The 18,458-nt window shown below is 36.3% G+C and overlaps 1 protein-coding gene across 1 annotated transcript in view; it reads left to right on the top strand.

The window, feature by feature from the left end:
* Positions 1-18,458, top strand: part of LOC106880286 (tachykinin-like peptides receptor 99D) — a 234,156-nt gene that overhangs the window by 171,429 nt on the left and 44,269 nt on the right. Inside the window, exon 4 of the mRNA XM_052965651.1 lies at positions 16,672-16,878. Coding sequence (XP_052821611.1) covers positions 16,672-16,878 — 207 coding nt within the window. The remainder of the gene's footprint in view (positions 1-16,671; positions 16,879-18,458) is intronic.

The raw sequence follows: 18,458 nt of genomic DNA, 5'->3' as shown, positions 1-18,458 counted from the left end.
ATATATATATATATATATATATATATATATATATATATATATATATACATGTGTGTGTGTTGTATGATTTTTCTTTAAATTTGATTTAAGTTCTTGAGAGAGTTCAAGCCATTTTTCTGTTAAGCAAATTCCCAGTGTTTGTGAATATGTGGTTGAGTTGGTGTGCTGGTTGAACTGTCGATGCATGCACCGAGATGTGTGCATCTATTCATATAAGAATCTCACATGGAGAATTTCTGGAATCTCTTAAAAACATGGCGTCCAACACAGACACGTTGGCATAGAGGACTATTCGTTATCCCATGTAATGAATACCCTCCCCTATAATTTTTTTATATCCTTGGTTGTGGATATATGATTTTAACGACGCGGGTGTAAAGCAATGCATTCACAACAGCATGTCAGTAATTCTCAAATAAAAGGGGAGATAATTTTAAAACTAAGTTTAAAACTTAAAGCAAATTCAATTTTCAACGTTTAATGGAAAACTTTTTTTTTCCTTTATTCGTTCTAAACAATTCATTTATGACTTTAGAACATTTAATTAGTTTCATTTTAACAAGGTGAAATTTTCTGTCATTTCTGCAAAGCTGGTTTCGACATTGATAATTACTTCAGAACAATTTTTATGACAAAAGATTCTGCCAAAACCTACTGACGTATTCCAATTGATTAGATTCAAGAACAGATGGAGGAGAATTTTATAGCGATAGAAACAACTTTTACCATCTACATTTTTTTTTTATTTCAAATCGATGGTGAAAGAAAGGAAAAAGGAAAAAGAAAGGAAAAAGAAAGGAAAAAGCTATGTCATATTGTCTATATTTATAATTGTAAATGAATGTCTCACATGTATGTGTGTAAATGTATATGTATTAGATATGTGTACGATATGTGTACGATTTTTTTAGCTTTTTGTACGTGTCATACAAGCCACTCTCGGTTTTTTTTTTATGAAATATCATTCTCGTTGTTGTTACTTTCCATCATCAATCAACCTTTTTATAAGCTCCACTTGGAAAGGAAAGTGCGAGTGGAGAGGGAAGTGCTACGTTTCAGTCGATTGGTGAAAAGATGGGTGACTGTGGAAAAAATGGTTAGAGTGAATGGCTCTACTCTAAGATTGGGGAGCAGGAGAGAAGGCTCATACCTTTGGTGGTTAAAGTAATCCTGGTTCTGTAGGGTCTCTTGATTGACTCTAGCTGAAGTTACTCCTGTATCAGGAGGACTCCATCATTCATGTTATCAAATACTTTGTATACTATGTATGCTTTTATCGCATTTCACTGTCTTTACACTTTCTTTCTCTCCAGCCCTTATATAAATCCCCACACAAATTTTCTTTCCTTGTAATGCCTCCCCTCTTCTATGCCCCAGTGGCTAATAAAAGAAATTATCATATTATGAACGGGTTGAATCGACAGAGCGTCTAACAAAATGGCTTGTGGTATTTCTCACAACTCTTCACGTTGTGATTTCAAATTTTGCCGAAGTTAGCTTTGCCTTTAATCTCTCTGAGATGGATGAAATAAAGTATCCTTCAAGTACTAGACTATATCGTATCGAGTAACCCTCTTCCCCTACCATACACACACTCAGACACAGATACACATACAGAAGAATTTCCAGGTCTTGTTCCTATGCTAGAAGCACATATAGGGAAGTTTATTGGCAGAAGAGTTAGAACGTCAGGTGAGACGCCTTGTGGCATCTGTTCTGGTTTTTCATGTTTTGTGTTCAAATGCCGCCGTGGTCAACTTTACCTTTCATCCGATTACAATCGGTAAAATAAAGTACCGGCTACTTCTACTAACCTTAACACAAAGCCTGATGATAACATAAAGTACCATTCAAGTACTAGGGTCGATGTAAGTTCAAGTTCTAGGGCTAGACTACACATACTAGAAAATTGTGGGCCTTGTACCAAAAATTAAAAGGAATATTGTTACAAGATCCCTTAGTTCTCAAAAACAAAAAAGGAATTTATTATTTTTGAAAGTGATAGCTTAATGTCTTTAAAGATAGTGCTAAGAAATATGCCTTTGCATATACATACATTCATATAGAAAGAGAGCGCGAGAGAGGGTGGAAAGTTGCAAACCAAACCAGAAATTACGTTACAGATTTCGCAGAAAGTAGTAGTAGTAGTAGTAGTAGTAGTAGTAGTAGTAGTAGTAGTAGTAGTAGTAGTAGTAGTAATTATTGTTGTTGTTGTTGTTGTACGTGTCTCTGAAAAGTCAGGCAGAGGTGACGAATGCAGACATTTACGCTCCCTGACAAAAAAATTTAACAGATTTAAAAATGAAAGACAAACAGAAGAATTTTAATTAAACGAGCAGATTCATTCTTAGTAAATAAGAGACAGCTGTTAATACGTTAGTTTTCTTAACCATGTAAAGGAGGACTCGCTGTACATAGAGCGTTTTCATGAAAAAATGGGAGAGATATGTCACCTGAATAGTACCTTCTTGTTCGAGGAATTCATCCAAGAGAGAGCAAAGAGGAAAAGGACTCTAAAAACCATGATTACTTCAATATGCTGTTATATTGACAGGTACAAAAGCACTAAGTAATGAATAACATGATCTATACTCCTTCAAACTAGGTGAAGCAAAAGAAAGTGTATACCAGACCAACGAAATCAAGGATGGGAAGAGGAACATGCAGATCTTGTAAGCAACATACCCCTGCCAACAAGCCGGCACCGCAAACACAAGGTTCACAACTAGAGAAAGAAATTAGTAGACCAATACCAATGTTAACGCTTAGCTTATCGTTAACTTAGTGACATAGTATGTATGACCAGATGATGAGTGTCGAATTAACACGCAATATGCAAAGACCTGATGTCTCTGAAGACCACAAAGCTATTCCGGAGTTGTACCCAATGTTGCTGTAAAGATGGACGCAATCAGATTTGTGGTGAAGGGCAGAAACCTCAGCTGTTACGTGTGGTAAAAAGAGCTATTTTAAGGCCTTTCTGCTCGGAAAGAAAAAAGCATTAAACGACGGAGGCAGCAACAATAACGACAAATTCCAGAAACAGTTATTTCTAGTTGTATGGATTGTAGCTCAGAGATTTAGCGAAAGAAATCATCTCCACTTCAATGCTAGAAGCCAGTAACGAAGAAGCTGAGTGGTTCGTTCTCTGGCTACAGCCATCAGCAGCACTAAATCATCTTGAAATGATGAGAAAGAATTATAGATTGGCAGGCAAATTATCGGGAACAGTGGGTGTGGAGAAGAAGAAAGAAGATACAGAAAAGAATAATGGGAATCTAAACGAAAGTGATTACTCACATGAAAAGGATTCCATTTGGCTATAGAACTACATGAAATTCACGGTTCTTCTATTGGTCAACAAAGAACTAATGGAACTAACGATGGAAGGAATAAAAAGTAAACAATGTTTTGACTAGGAAAGAGATGAGATTTGATTTTGGTTGGCTAGCATAAAACTTTCAGTGAAAACCACGCTGTAATTACCTAGAATATAATGCTGACTCCTTGTCATCTTAGAAATTATTATTGTCTGCTTATTTCAATTTGTTCTCCTTTGCATGAATTTTAGTTATGGTGACAGAATATTGTGCATTTTATATTCATTTTATCGTCTCTCTTTTTTGTTACTATTTTTTCTTGTTATATCCGATGGAGAGTCAAAAATTATACGCATTCCAATGTATTTACACAGAAGCAGGGGATAAACAAGTACGCTATTTTTCTATATAGTATCCTTCCTTTTCAATGCACTTGGTCAAGCGGTCCACAAGCTTGCGTATTCCCTCCAAGAAGAAGGTTTTCGGTTGGTCGTGCAACCATTTATGCACTGCTTTCTTCACATTATCCGTAGGAAATAGACGACCTCGTAAACCATCTTTGAAAGGTACAAAGATATGATAGTTGGAAGGAATGAGATCTGGACTGTAGGCAGGATGTTCCAACACCCCAAAACCCAATTGGTTAATGGTTTATAGACGGCCATGTGTGGGCGTGAATTGTTATGAAACAACAAGCTTTCTTCGACAACAAGCTTCGATGTTTGGTGCAAATTGCTGGCTTCAATTTGTTGGCCAGCAAAGCACTGTATCTTGCATTGTTGATCGTACACCTCCTTTTCTAGAGAAATCGGATCACTGCACTTTGTTCTTCTTTGGTACACATTGCTAGTGGAGCGGCCATGCTTACACTGTAACGCCAGAAAGAAGAATGGCGCGATTAGGCTCAAACTTCGATCACGTGACCACAAATGTACCAACTATAAACGCGCATGCGCAAAAGGCAGTGTGACAATAATGAAAATATGCTATGACGAAAGTGCGGATAATTTTTTATTTACCCTCGTATATTCTCAGAAATCTAATTCAGATAATTTCATAGTAAATAATCCTTCCTAATATAGGCACAAGGCTGAAATTTGGAGGGAGGGGTTAGTCGACCCCAGTATTTGACTAGTATTTATTCCATTGACCCCGAAAGAATGAAAGGAAAAGTTGACTTCGATGACATTTAAACTCAAAACCTAAAGACGAGCAAAATGTCGCTAAGCATTTTGACCGGTATCAGAACGATTCGGCCAGCTTACCGCCTTTTCATGGTTAATAATAACTAAATTACTGTCACAAATTCAATACATTCAGCTTTCACAATTTATGCAAAATATCGGTCAGAGTTTATGAAAATAGTATCATAAGTAAATGCATGAACACCTGTCAATCTTAATTGGAAAATACGCGCTTTTTGCAAAATACAAAGATAATTTTATATAGATAACATCAGAATGTTTATATCTGTTGTGCTTGGCAAAATGGTCAACTAGCTATGGTATTGGGTAACCAAGGTTCGTGTCTTTCGAATCTTCAGTTTCAATCCATTCTTGCTAGCGTTCGATTGTGTTTTCAGATAAGACATTTTATTCTGCATCACATAGCCATCTAAAATAGCGACAAATTAAGATTATCCCTGGAAATAGTAGACTTATATCATCACCTAATAGCCTAAAAAGCAGGGGAAAAAATTAATCCTGCAAATTGTAGGTCTATAAAATCATCTAACAGTTTAAAATACCTTCAAATTAACTTAACGCTGTAGCTTGTAGGCTTACATAGTCATCTAGTAGTCTAAAATAACTACAAATCAAGATTAGAACTGCAAATAACAGACATATTTTCACATAACAGTCTATATTGAATGCAGTAATCAGTCAGAAATTACAATTAGAAATACGTGCGTCACAGATAATGATGTTTATTTTACCGTATAACCAATTTGCATTGTTATTAAATTTCATTATTATGAGGTAAACATAATTTCAGCGACATAACAATTAAAGAGTGATTAAAGGTTTGCTGCACTTCTGATGGTGACAGTGAACAAAATTAGTAAATAGTTCCTTTGCAAACACCAGTTTTACAGTTTTTTCGTCCATGTTTCATTGATACACATTGGTCAAGGATAATTTCTATGTGAGCATATATGTGCATGTACGTGTGTGTGCACGTATGTATATATAGTATAAACTGTGCGTGTGCATATACATATATATATATAATTGTGCGCATTGTTTCATTTAAAGCACCACATAGATTTTCATAATCCAGTTTGCTTTCTGTATAGTTGTTAATTAACTAACTGGGTAGTATTACTAGTTATTGACAAATGTAGGAAAAATAAGGATAAACTCATGTTTATGTTTTTAAAGTTTTTGCGCACATTTCACTATTATGGTTGTTTGCGGCACTTGGCTAAATGTTCTAAATGCATATCGAAGCTCAACTGCAACGGATCCTCATAGAACACTTTTCTGTAACAAGTCAGAGATACAAACGCACTTGGGAACATTAATATAAACTTGATTTTATCCTTATTCTTCATGCGTTGACTGCAGCATCAGAGCGCTTTAGCTCTTATTTCTAAACACATACACACACACACACACACACACACACACACACACACACACACACACACACACACACATACACGCATGTATACATACATATACACATAAAAACATGTAAGTAATTTATTTATCATTAAATATAATAATATAGATTATTTACATGTTTTAAGTTACGAAACAATCTGTCGTGATATTAGAATTTTCTTATTGTTAAATAAAATTTCATCAAACTATTTCTCTTCATTTATGACCTTATACATTCCTTGTTTTCTCTCGTATCGTACAATATATTCTACGTTTTGTAGAGTGATACATTAAGGAACATTTTTTATGAGTACTACTGAATTACTTGAATCCATACATACATACATACATACATACATACATACATACATACATACATACATACATATATACATACATACATACATACATACATACATACATACATAGTACTTATTCTATCGGTCCATTTTATCGAACAGGTAATTAACTAAGACGTAATCAAATCAACGCCAGTTGTCACAGAAACTCAAACTGAAACAAAAATGCATCAACACACACATACATACATGTGCACGCGTGCTCTGATGTGTGTGTGACTCTATGTGTTCGTGTGTGCATGTTTCTCCACACAAATAAACCGCACTAGTTTGCAAGCAACACTGGTCAATTAATAGCTGTGATTACTTTGTCATTGTTTGTGTCATTTTTGTCATAAATGCTGTAAAGTCGTAGGATCATAATTTTTTTTTTATCACAAATAAATATTTAAATCAGAGAAAATATGTGTTTTAAGCACATTTTCAAAAATAATCTTTGGTGGTATTGAGATATGAATAGTGTGTTTTAGTAGCAATCAACAGAAAATGATGGCTGATGATGTGTCAAAGTCGACAATTTCATTAAGTTTTCACTTTATTAATAAATTCCACAGAAGCTGGACGTGAGCGGGGTGGGCATTATTTCACACGAATATCTAAAATGAGGAATATTTTTGGTGGAATGTTCTAAGAAAATAAGGATACTAACTGAGCCATATTCAATTCATCTTCCTTTTTTAACATAGGCTCAAGCGTGGCTGTGTGGTAAGAAGTTTGCTTCCCAACCACATGGTTCCGGGTTCAGTCCCACTGCGTGACACTTCGGGCAAGTGTCTTCTACTATAGCCACGAGTTGAACAAAGCCTTATGGTTGAATTTGGTAGGCGGAAACGGAAAAAGCTAGTCGTGTGTATGTGTGTGTGTATGTGTGTGTGTGTGTGTGTGTGTGTGTGTGTGTGTGTGTGTGTGTGTGTGCGTGCGTGCGTGTGTGTGTGTGTGTGTGTGTGTGTGTGACCACCTCTTGACAGTCAGTGTTCTTGTGTTTATGTGCCGATAACTTAGCGGATCGATAAAAGAATCCGATAGAATAAGTACCAGTTTTCAAAAAACGCATATTGAATAAGTTACTGAGGTCGATTCATTCATCTAAAATTTCTTCAGTGCAGTGCTCCAGCATAGACATAATCTAATGACTGAAACTAGTAAAAGATAAAAGATAAAACCTTTAAGAGGGGAATATTTGCCAAGTGTCGACCTTTGAAAGACAACACTGAGCTACAACAGGCTGATCACACAAAAACCAAGCAAAACCACATCCACACTGTCCATATATCTCTCACTTTTTCTAGTTGACTGTTATTTATTGTATAATTTGCTTTCATGTCATTTTGTTTATCATTCTCTTGTCACATTGCAATAAATTACATATAACCACACACGTAGATGTCCACAGAGTAAACATCTTATTTGAGGTACACCATTGCATTGCATTATATATGTGTGTTGTATGTGTGTATAATGCATATGTGTGTGCAGTATGTGTAATGTTTGTCCATCTGCGTTTGTGTGTGTGTGTGTGTGAATAAAACATTTTTAGTGGCAAAAAATAAAGCGATTGTAGCAGTCTTTTCGTATTACGTATCTTTAAGTGTGTGCATATATGTCAATATGTATGCATCTTAGGGACATGTATATATACATAATATATACATACATACATACATACATACATACATATATTACAGTTACTGCTCGGTACTAACACTCGCACGCACGCGCGCGCGCGCGCGCACACACACACACACACACACACACACACACACAACATTTATATAAGCAATACATTGAGATGAAATCGATTGTTCTCTTAAACAGGAACAGCACAGATGTGGCTTTTCAGTTTTGCAAATGAATTACATTCTTTTGTACGGATTTCCCAATGATGGGCGCATCTTGCAGTAGCTGTTCAGCGAACTTGTCATCTACACTGTTCCATGTCTTCATACCATTATAATTATAGAATTTTTCATTAAGGGCTTTCCTTTTTTCTGATTACGGCCAACCCATAGTATGCAATACATAATAGTGATGTTCAGAATCAAGCGATGCTTGTACCTAAAGTGAAGAAAGCCTTGCACAGGGTCGATCCCACTCTGTGAGCAACGTAGGCATTAGACTATAAAGACGAACTGTTGTACATCATTGAATGTGAAATAAGGGATTACGGCAGAGTTTTCTTTCTAGAGAAAGGTCTAAGTAAAGACTAGGGATCTGTCACTCCCAGCTTTGGATAGCCTTGACTCTACTGAGTTCATCCTCCATTTGTCAGGAGTTTTTTTCTTTTTTTATCCTATGGGGTGTCCAACGAAAAGCACCTTCCTTACCAAACAGGCTTTGTAAGGTTGTGACTGGTTGTACAGGGTTACATGTTTCCAGTTGCAGTAGCACAAAGAGTTACCGAACATATACGCACACCTTATGTACATTTACGAATGCCTGTATTGTAGATCAGAGGAGCATATAAGAGAAGCCTGAAATGGATGATTCATGAGTGGAGGCGATTTTCCGATAAGAATAGATTAACTCAGCAGTGATATGAAGTATTTTATTGAATAGTAGCATTTTTGTTAAATAAGTAGGTCTTGTTTGTTTGTGTGTGTTTGTGTATGTACATGAACATATATAAATAAGAATTTTATTTTACATTTCATTGTATTGAGTTCTTCCTGCGTTCTTCTTAATTCATGCACTGTTTCCTTTAGTGTATGAAGTAAGATAGTCTTCTCATGCATGTGTATGTGTGTGTGTGTACGCGCGTGGTCGTATATATGAGTGTATATACGGAGAGACACATTGGTAGATAAAAAGACAGGCAGGCAGGCATACATAAATAAATAGGTAAACCAATAGACAGACAGACAGACAGACAGACAGGCAGACAGACTGACGCACACTCATGCATACACATTGAGTGACTGATCGATAGACTGATTGATTGATTGATGTCTCCTTATCAGGTATTCCATCATTATTGCAATGAGCACATGCTGCTTTGAACTGCCTCATTGGACAAAGGTTCCATCTATCTATCTTTTAACATCTCCTCACACATATTATATCCCTACCCCTCTAAGTTACTTTTTTCCCTTCACATTTATCGGGAAGACATCAAGATGTTTAAACTCAACATTAACCGTATCGATCTCCTTAGACCCTTAGGGTTGCTCTTATCAGCTGAAATCACAATTAAGTCACATATCATGATGGTCATAAATGTGTATTCATCACGTTGATTTCATAACCAAAGACAAGACCAAAACTACTTGATACGACAAATCGATTATATCGACACCTGTACCTTACCAGAACTTTATTCTATCGTCCCACTTGAAAGATAAAAGGTAAATTCGATACCGATGGGATTTTAATTCACCTGATGAAGAGTTGTAACTAAGTATCGCAAAGCATTTTGTCGGATGTGATGTCAAAGATATGCACATCATTATGCAATACAATGAAATGGGACGGTGGGTTGCAGAATCGGTAGAGTGACAAGCCGAATGCTTTGCAATCTTTAGTTTTGCCCCTTGGGAACAGTTTTGCGTTAATGGGAACAGTTGCCGTTTTGGGTAAATTTGTCTTTTATCGGATAGTAATAAAACAGTACAAGCCAATCACGAAGATCGATCTAATAGAATATAACCTCTCTCCAAATGTATGTAACAATGTGCTTCTGCTAGAAATCAATAATGCAATGAAACACACATCGTATTACAATTAAACTGGCATACACACAAATAAAACACACACACAAACACACACACACACACACACACTCATTGCAATTCACTAATAAGATCGTTAAAGAAGCTTATGTCTTAATTGCAAGGCTGAACAACTAACTTATTCAGAGATTTATATCCACTCTCATTTCCCATAATATTGAGTAGCCAAGTTTATAGCATGAACATATAATATGAACTGAAGCAAAATCTCGCAAAGAAAATACATTTACATAAATATTAGAAATAGATCAAGTTTAATTAGAACACTCATCAGCTGAGACTAATTAGTAATGTGAATTTCTTTCTTTTGATTACATTACATTACCTTTAGAGAAGCTACATTACTTTAGCGAAACAAACATTAATATAACAAAAGTAACAAATAAACCCCATAGTTTCCTCTAAAGCTAATTTATTTTTCTACAGCCCAGAATATATACACATAATTATGAATGTGTGTGTGTGAGAAGAGAGAGACAGTATTTGAGTGTGTAAATGTGAGTTTGTGCTTGCTTATATATATATATAAATATTCGTAATTACACATATACATTGAAGCATATACATTGAAGCATAGACAGACAGACAGACAGACAGACAGACAGACAGACAGACAGACAGATAGATAGATAGATAGATAGATAGATAGATAGATAGATAGATAGATAGATCTGCTACTTAACTCTTTTTAACATTATGCCAACTTTATTTCTCCGATCTCCTCTCTTTGTTGTTACTGAGAGCTGGTATGTGTTTTCCATTGTCTTTTGTATTGACGTTTCACATAATAAGACTATATCATTAGATACCCAATTAAAGAATGCTATACGGTTATATATTCTCCTTATGTTAGTAACAATTAAATAGTGTAAGAAGTGCGGTAAGGGTGATTGAATGCATTGATAAAAAATTTTCAATGCGCTGAAGATTAGGAAATATTGGAATATTAGCATTGAATTGATGGCTTGGGGATTTTTTCATCAGAAACCTCATATAGATAACTGTGGTGCATGTTATAACAATTTTTCTATAGATAGTTAGAATATGTTCTTGCCTGTAATGTATTTCGATACCTCCTTTTTATATGTGCTCAGATAGCCGATAGTAAATGTAGTGTTCGCATGACTTACGTAATATGCTTTCATGAAGCTTTATAGCATTCAAGTTTGTATTGAATATTCTATATTCCACTGAACAATTGTATAGACATGTTTTAACTAAGAGGCACATTCTTGAATCACACGCTACCGTCTCCCACAGAAAACTATGCTTGACCATGTAGTCAATACAAATATCTCAATCACCATTCTCTTGCAAAATGTAAAAATAACACATGGGAAGTGCATTAAACTTTTCCATTAATGCCATTTTATCAATTATGTTTGCTTTTAAAATATATGTTTTGGACACTTTCAAATGTCTTCCAGTATTATTTCCACACTGAATGGATTCAGGTTTTGTCTCTGGTAATCTTTGTTATATATATATATATCATTCCATTGTAGCAATTCAAAATTAGACATTTTTACAGAAACGTCACGCAACTAACGCTAGAAGTTTGTGAAAATACAAACGAGTACTGCTCAATATCTTGAAACTAAAATCTTAAAAAACAAAACAATTACTTCGTAAAGCAATCTATTTATACGTCTTAAAAAGGCTATTAACAATCCAAAAATAGAATATGAGGTATTCTATCACCTTTCTATTTACTGTTAATTTAACCTTCTTTGCGTTTTGGTACAAAATAAAAAATACTTCGATGTGACTAAGGTCAATTTTGATATAATTATATTCTTTATAGAAGCATTCTTATTGAATTCTGAGCAGAACAAAATAAATCAATTTATTTTTCAGTGTCAATAATTAAACTATCTTTCTGTAATTATAGAACTATAGACGCAGTAATTGAACGTGTGAGTCGCTGGTATTGCAACACATAGTTTCTTCATTTCGTATCTTATCACCAAAGCAATTACTGATACATTTTAATTCAAAGCCTATTGTGAGCCACCAAATAGGTTCCTTCGATTCATCCAAAGAAAAGCTACTCAAAATCATTCACCAATATACTCCAGAATGTCCCACAGACATTCTGCCATTTCTCTCTGATTTTTATAATGTTACTAGACTTGCCTACGTTCCTCGGCGCTGACATTCCATGCATCTCAACTCAGGCATTCCCTACTCACCCGTGTCTCATCCTTAGGTCATCTATGTTGTACTCCTATCACCTACACCCATTTTTGTCCTGCATTGACCATTACGATTAGTCCATCCTCCCCAGAATGTCGTCACCCCTGAGAAGTTCCCGCTATACACAATTGTCGACTATCGACTATTCATCAGGAACATTAAACCCCGACTGTCCCTCCAGTTTAGATGGACCTGTGAAGATTACAGGCTCAACCACTTTATCATGACCAAAACAGTAATAAAACTTCAGCCTAGATATTTCATGCACCAAATCTTAAGGAAATATATCCCGAAACAAAAAGACTTATGGTTAATCATAAAATCATTGATCACGGGAAAGAATTCATCACTAATGTTTGACATCGTCTAACAGTATAGCCTGGATACTGAACCCATTGGTGCTCTTAAGTGTTTGATTGGCAGCTTTGCCATATTCTGACCATAAAATGAATATCAACATCAACAACAATAACTAACCTACGCGGAAGCTTGTGTATTGCCGCTTGATCTGCTAGATTGCCCACCCCACTCAAATTATGCCCTCCTGTCTTGGGAAAGAAAATAATACATGGATAATGTAGGTAAGTTCTTAGGCTGGTCATAACTGTAATGCCTTTGATCGTCCTACTGTTCGACCAGAGCTCACTTGACACTAAGCAACAGCAAAACCAACAATGCAAATAACGTTACCAGCTTCGTGCGGCCTAGATTTTTTTTTTAATTATCTCCAAAATCGAAGGCAAATTACCAAATTGATCCCATATTTAAGTTGTTTATTGTTCTATTCAAATTCCTTTTTCACTCGTATCCAATGATTACTTTGTTTGGAGCGATAATAGCTAATGTATTTTACAACAACAGCACGGAAATAATATCCAACATTTTTCTGGAAATTCTGATGTGGTACTTGAATCTATCTTGGGTTAATAAAATTAGACTTCTTTGCTGATTTTGAACAGATAAGGTTTCTGAAGAATCCTCACTACAAGGGCAAATCATTTCTCTTTCTTTCTGTTTCACTCTCTCTTTCTCACTCTTTCTTTTTTCCTCTCTCTCTCTCTCTTTCTCACTCATTCTTTCTTCCTCTCTCTCTCTCTTTCTCTTTTTCTCTTCCTCTCTCTCCATCTCTCTTTCTCTCTTTCTTTTTCTTTCCTTATACATATTCACACAAAGGTTGTCAGCAAAGGACAACTTAACCACGTTTTAAAATAGCTTAAACTACTAATTTTATCTGCAATATTTTTTCTTACCATACTGGTAATAGTGGTTAACACTTCTTGCTCGCAATAACTTTTTTAATATTCCGTTGTACAGCCTTCAGAAATGTAGCGTTGGAGTTAAATAAGAAAAAAGAAATACAGTAGTCGTTGTCGATTTTCTCCTTTTCGCTTCTAGATTATTAACACATCAAGGATATTTGTAGTTCTAAATATTTTATATCTGATACGATGATGGCTGGAATACTTTTGATCCTAAGTCTGCCATATCAAAACTAACTTTGGCCAAAACAACAGCAACTCGCGTGCTATGGACTCTATGTTATCAAGCTTATACCAGCGACCCTAACATATTAACCACCTTGATAAGCTATCAATTTTGATATGTTTAATCTAATATCCACCACAAGACTTACTTATTTCTTTATTGCCCACAAGGGGCTAAACATAGAGGGGTCAAACAAGGACAGACAAAGGGATTAAGTCGATTACATCGACCCCAGTGAGTAACTGGTACTTAATTTATCGACCCCGAAAGGATGAAAGGCAAAGTCGACCTCGGCGGAATTTGAACTCAGAACGTAACGGCAAACGAAATACTGCTAAACATTTCACCCGGCGTGCTAACGTTTCTGCCACAAGACTTTCTGCAGACACCGAAATTGTTCAACTGATTTCCTTTCACCGATAGAAACCATTGGTTTTAAAATTTGGTGACAAGGCCAGCAATTTCAGGCAAGGAGTTAAGTCGATTACATCGACCTCAGGGCTAAACTGGTACTTATTTTATCGACCCCGAAAGGATGAAATGTAAAATCGACCTCGGCAGAATTTGAATACAGACCTTAAAGACAGACGAAATGCTGCTAATTGCCTGGCGTGTTAACAATTCTGCCAGCTTGCCGTCTTAAACTTATAGAAAATATTATTAGTTGGAAATGTCTAAGAAATTCACAAGGCAAATTAAAAATAAACGTGTAGAAACAAAAGTAAAAAACAAAGCAAAAGCAATGGTGTGCACTCATGAAGAGAAAATGGAAACTAAGCTTAGCCCTGAGCTGCCCAAATACGTGAGAATTTGGTAGAGTGCAGCTTAGTGGAATGGTATCGTTAAATTAGTTTATTAGCGTCGGACAGCTCGTGATTTGTGTTAATAATGGTTTCAAATTTTGGCACAAGGTCAGTCATTTGGGGGGAAGGGGAAAGTTGGTTACATCGACGCCAGTGTTCAACTGGTACTTATATTATCAACCCCGAAAGAATGAAAGGCAAAGTAGACCTTGGTGGAATTTGAAGGCAGAACGTAAAGACAGACGAAATGTCGCTAAGCATTTTCCAGGTATGCTAACAATTCTGCCAACTCACCACCTTATTTGGTGCTAATAATGGGGTAAAACTTTTTTAATAAGAATAACCTCTTCAATTTTATGAAACTCAGTATCCTAGACTTTGAGGACGATCGTAATATTCTGGTTATGACATTTCTCCAGTTTTTTTCAAACTGACAAAACATTTGCATAAATCTGTTCTTTTACGCAGATGTGCCGTTTGTGATTTGTATTTTCAATGTAAAACTCGCCACACTTATTAGACGGCGTGTTGCACGCAACTTAAACTCTAAAAAACTCATACCTACTTTGTTTATAGAGCAGCTCACCAGTGTTCATTTATTGTTAGAGTAGCGGTCAGAACTGATTCTCAAATAGGTATTTTCTCATGAAATATGAAGGCGCATGATCACGGTTTCGATTTCCGGACCGGGTGATGTGTTGTGTTCTTGAGCAAAACACTCCATTTCACGTTGCTTCAATTCACTCAGTTGTAAATGACCCTGCGATGTACTGACGCCCCGTATACAAAGAGTGTTGTGCTCTCGGTCACTTATATGCCATGGAAATTGAGTAACAAACTGTATGAGTCCTAGAAGTCAAGACAGTACTTTATATGAAAGGTATAAAGTACGCGCAGCTATATTTCTAGTTTCTCCTTACAGATCGCCAAGTAGATTGCAGCAGTGATTGTATCATCAAGCAAACGCTGCCGTCACTGCTTCTGTTGATGCTGTCGGTGTTAATCTTCTTTTGGGTGTTAATCTTATTTTGGATGATATTATCTGGCCGATGACTGGTAAAGGATGCTAGATGCATTTTATTCATTAGCACTCTTTGGAACTGTTTGGTGTAAGTGATTCTATTGCTTGCATCACTGCATCTCTTGTTAACAACGGACATTCGATTCCGTATATACGCAGCTTAAAGCTCTGATTTATATGGCTGAACTGAATGGACAAACAGGTTCCTGTAGGCAGCTTTATTGTGATTGTTGGCGTTACCGAATTTCTCCTTAGTAATTCTGAAACAGAAATCAAGCAAAAAGAGAGTAGGATCCGGATTCGTCGACGTCAAAATAATTATTCTTTTATTCTTTTATGCGTTTCAATCATTGACTACAGCCATGCTGGGGTACCGCCTTAAACGGTTTAGTCGATCAAATCAACCTCAGGGTATTTTTCATTTCTTTTAACCAAACTGCTAATTAACGGAAACATAAACAAACTAATTCAGATTCAGATAGAAACACAATACAGTATATATATAAACACACACACACACATACATGTCTGTATATAAATATTCATGCATATACACATACACTCGCGTGATGCAGAGTTCTTATCTATTAAGTTCACTCACGAGGCACAGGAAATATTTTGGTACTTAAATAAAATTCTTCACTCGTACCAAAATCTTTATTTCGAAACCTGGAAACCTGTTACGTGCTAGAGAAATTAATGCTTTAGTAATATCAAACGGTCGTATAGTATATCTGAGGCAAATGTGTGCTACAAAGAGAAACTAAAACAATGATTTCTTGTGTTTATATTCAAAGTCATTTTTGTTGTTGTTGCTACTATTTAAACCCTTTGTCAGCGATGGACTAGAAAAAAGGAGATCAAAGCCATTCCAACAGTGAATATTCTTTTTTGAGGACTGTTTGATGATGATGATGATGACCATCATCATCATCATCATCATCATCATCATCATCATCATCATCATCATCATCATCATAGTGTATCACGTATGATGTACATTTAGCATTATCAACTACAATTTCTCAACTGCAAATTTCTCCTACTGCAATTTTTGTTATGACTTTATATATTTTTTTATGTCTCTGTTGTTTTTTTTTTATAATCGTTTTGTCTTTGAATTCTCTCATTGTTCTTATTCTTCTTATTCTTTCAGATATCTGGCCATTATGCGATGGGTGAGAATGTCAGCGAAAGTGGTCATTGGACTCATCGTAGTCATATGGTTGGCCTCTTGTCTCATATCGCTACCGCTGGCTATTTATTCCAAGACCGAGACTTTTAGCTATGCTGACGGCTCAACGCGAACCCTCTGCCTCCAAGAGTGGCCAGGCAACCAGAGAAGTTCAAGTGTTGAGTTGGGGTAAGTAAACACTATAAAAAATTAGCTTCTATACATACACACAGACACACACACACAAATATATATATGCATATATAATTACTGATACTGTTGTATATAGGGTAAATGTATTTGAAAGTTGTGGTTTCTTTGGTATGTTTGTTCCCAAACAACACTTATTTTACATCGCCAAATTGAATGGTACTGCCCAAGTGTCGAAACCATAATGATATCCGTGGGATAGATGATGGTGGAGGTGTTGGATTGTTAGTATGGCTGATTTTGTATATGTGGAACAGTATTATAACACATCCATTTGATATATATATACAATTATTTGGTATATTATTATATGTGATTTGTAGAAACACGCGTAGCGATGCATTAAGATATTTATTCCATTCTTGGATTATCTGAGGAATTTCAACTATGTTTCGTGGTCTACTACCACAACAGCTCCTTTATAGGATCCAGTTAGCTCAAGACATCATCAGGAGGAACCACGTCCGGTTTCGGCCCCTACTCCTTGACATGACAATCAGTCGGATGCTGACACTCGTTGATGCTGCATCGAAGAGGCCAGGGAATAGAAGAAAGAAGACATGCACCCAACACCAGAGCTGAAGACACCTCCAAAAGGGGGGGCCGCCACGTCAGAACGGTAGAGGAGTAGGGGGCCGAAACCGGACGTGATTCCTCTTGATGATGTCTTCAGCTAACTGGATCCTAATCCACCAAGGGAAAGTATGTCGGAAGAAAGTAATTCAACAACGCGGGTTGATGAACTGTAAGACGTGTGGCCAGAACCGCCTGGAAAATAACTATGGCGAGGGACATTCCACAGTTGAATTAGAGCAGTCACAAACAGTGAAAGAAGACATGCACCCAACACCAGAGCTGAAGACACCTCCGAAAGGGGGTGGCCCCGACACGTCATAACGGTAGAGGAGTAGAGCCCGAAACCAGACGTGGTTCCTCCTGATGATGTCTTGAGCTAACTGGATCCTATAAAGGAGCTGTTGTGGTAGCAGACCACGAAACATGGTTGAAATTCCTCAGAGAAAAAAAAAGAAAGTAAGTATGCACATCGTTTTTTACAGTTACTTCAAAATAGATGCGAACATAGTACATTTCTCAGTAAACATAGAAATAGCTATCCATACGATGGCGGCCTATTCGATCTTCGCAGAGAAAATGAGGTAGATCATTTATGGAAGCTTTTCATCTAATACCAACAAGCGTGTGGTATATATGCGATAGGATTCTTTCAGTTTCCGTCTGCTAATTCCACTCACAGGGCTCTGGTCGGCCGAAAGCTATAGTAGAAGAAATACGCTAAATGTGCTACACAGCGGGACTGAACCTGGAAACTTGTGATTGAGAAGTAAACTTCTTACCACACAACCACGACATACATATACATACCCTTACATACACACACAAACATGGACAGACACACACACACACAAACACACACATATATATATATATATATATATTGGGAGTTACATGTATGGATCAAAACAGTTTGATTCAAATTCGTTGGCACTCTTCAGTTTCAAGCGCGATGCTAGTCGTCAGCCATTTTGAATTTGATCCAT

This window comes from Octopus bimaculoides, chromosome 2 (assembly GCF_001194135.2).
Source record: "Octopus bimaculoides isolate UCB-OBI-ISO-001 chromosome 2, ASM119413v2, whole genome shotgun sequence".
NCBI lineage: Eukaryota > Metazoa > Mollusca > Cephalopoda > Octopoda > Octopodidae > Octopus > Octopus bimaculoides.
This window is presented reverse-complemented; position numbering and strand designations above follow the sequence as displayed.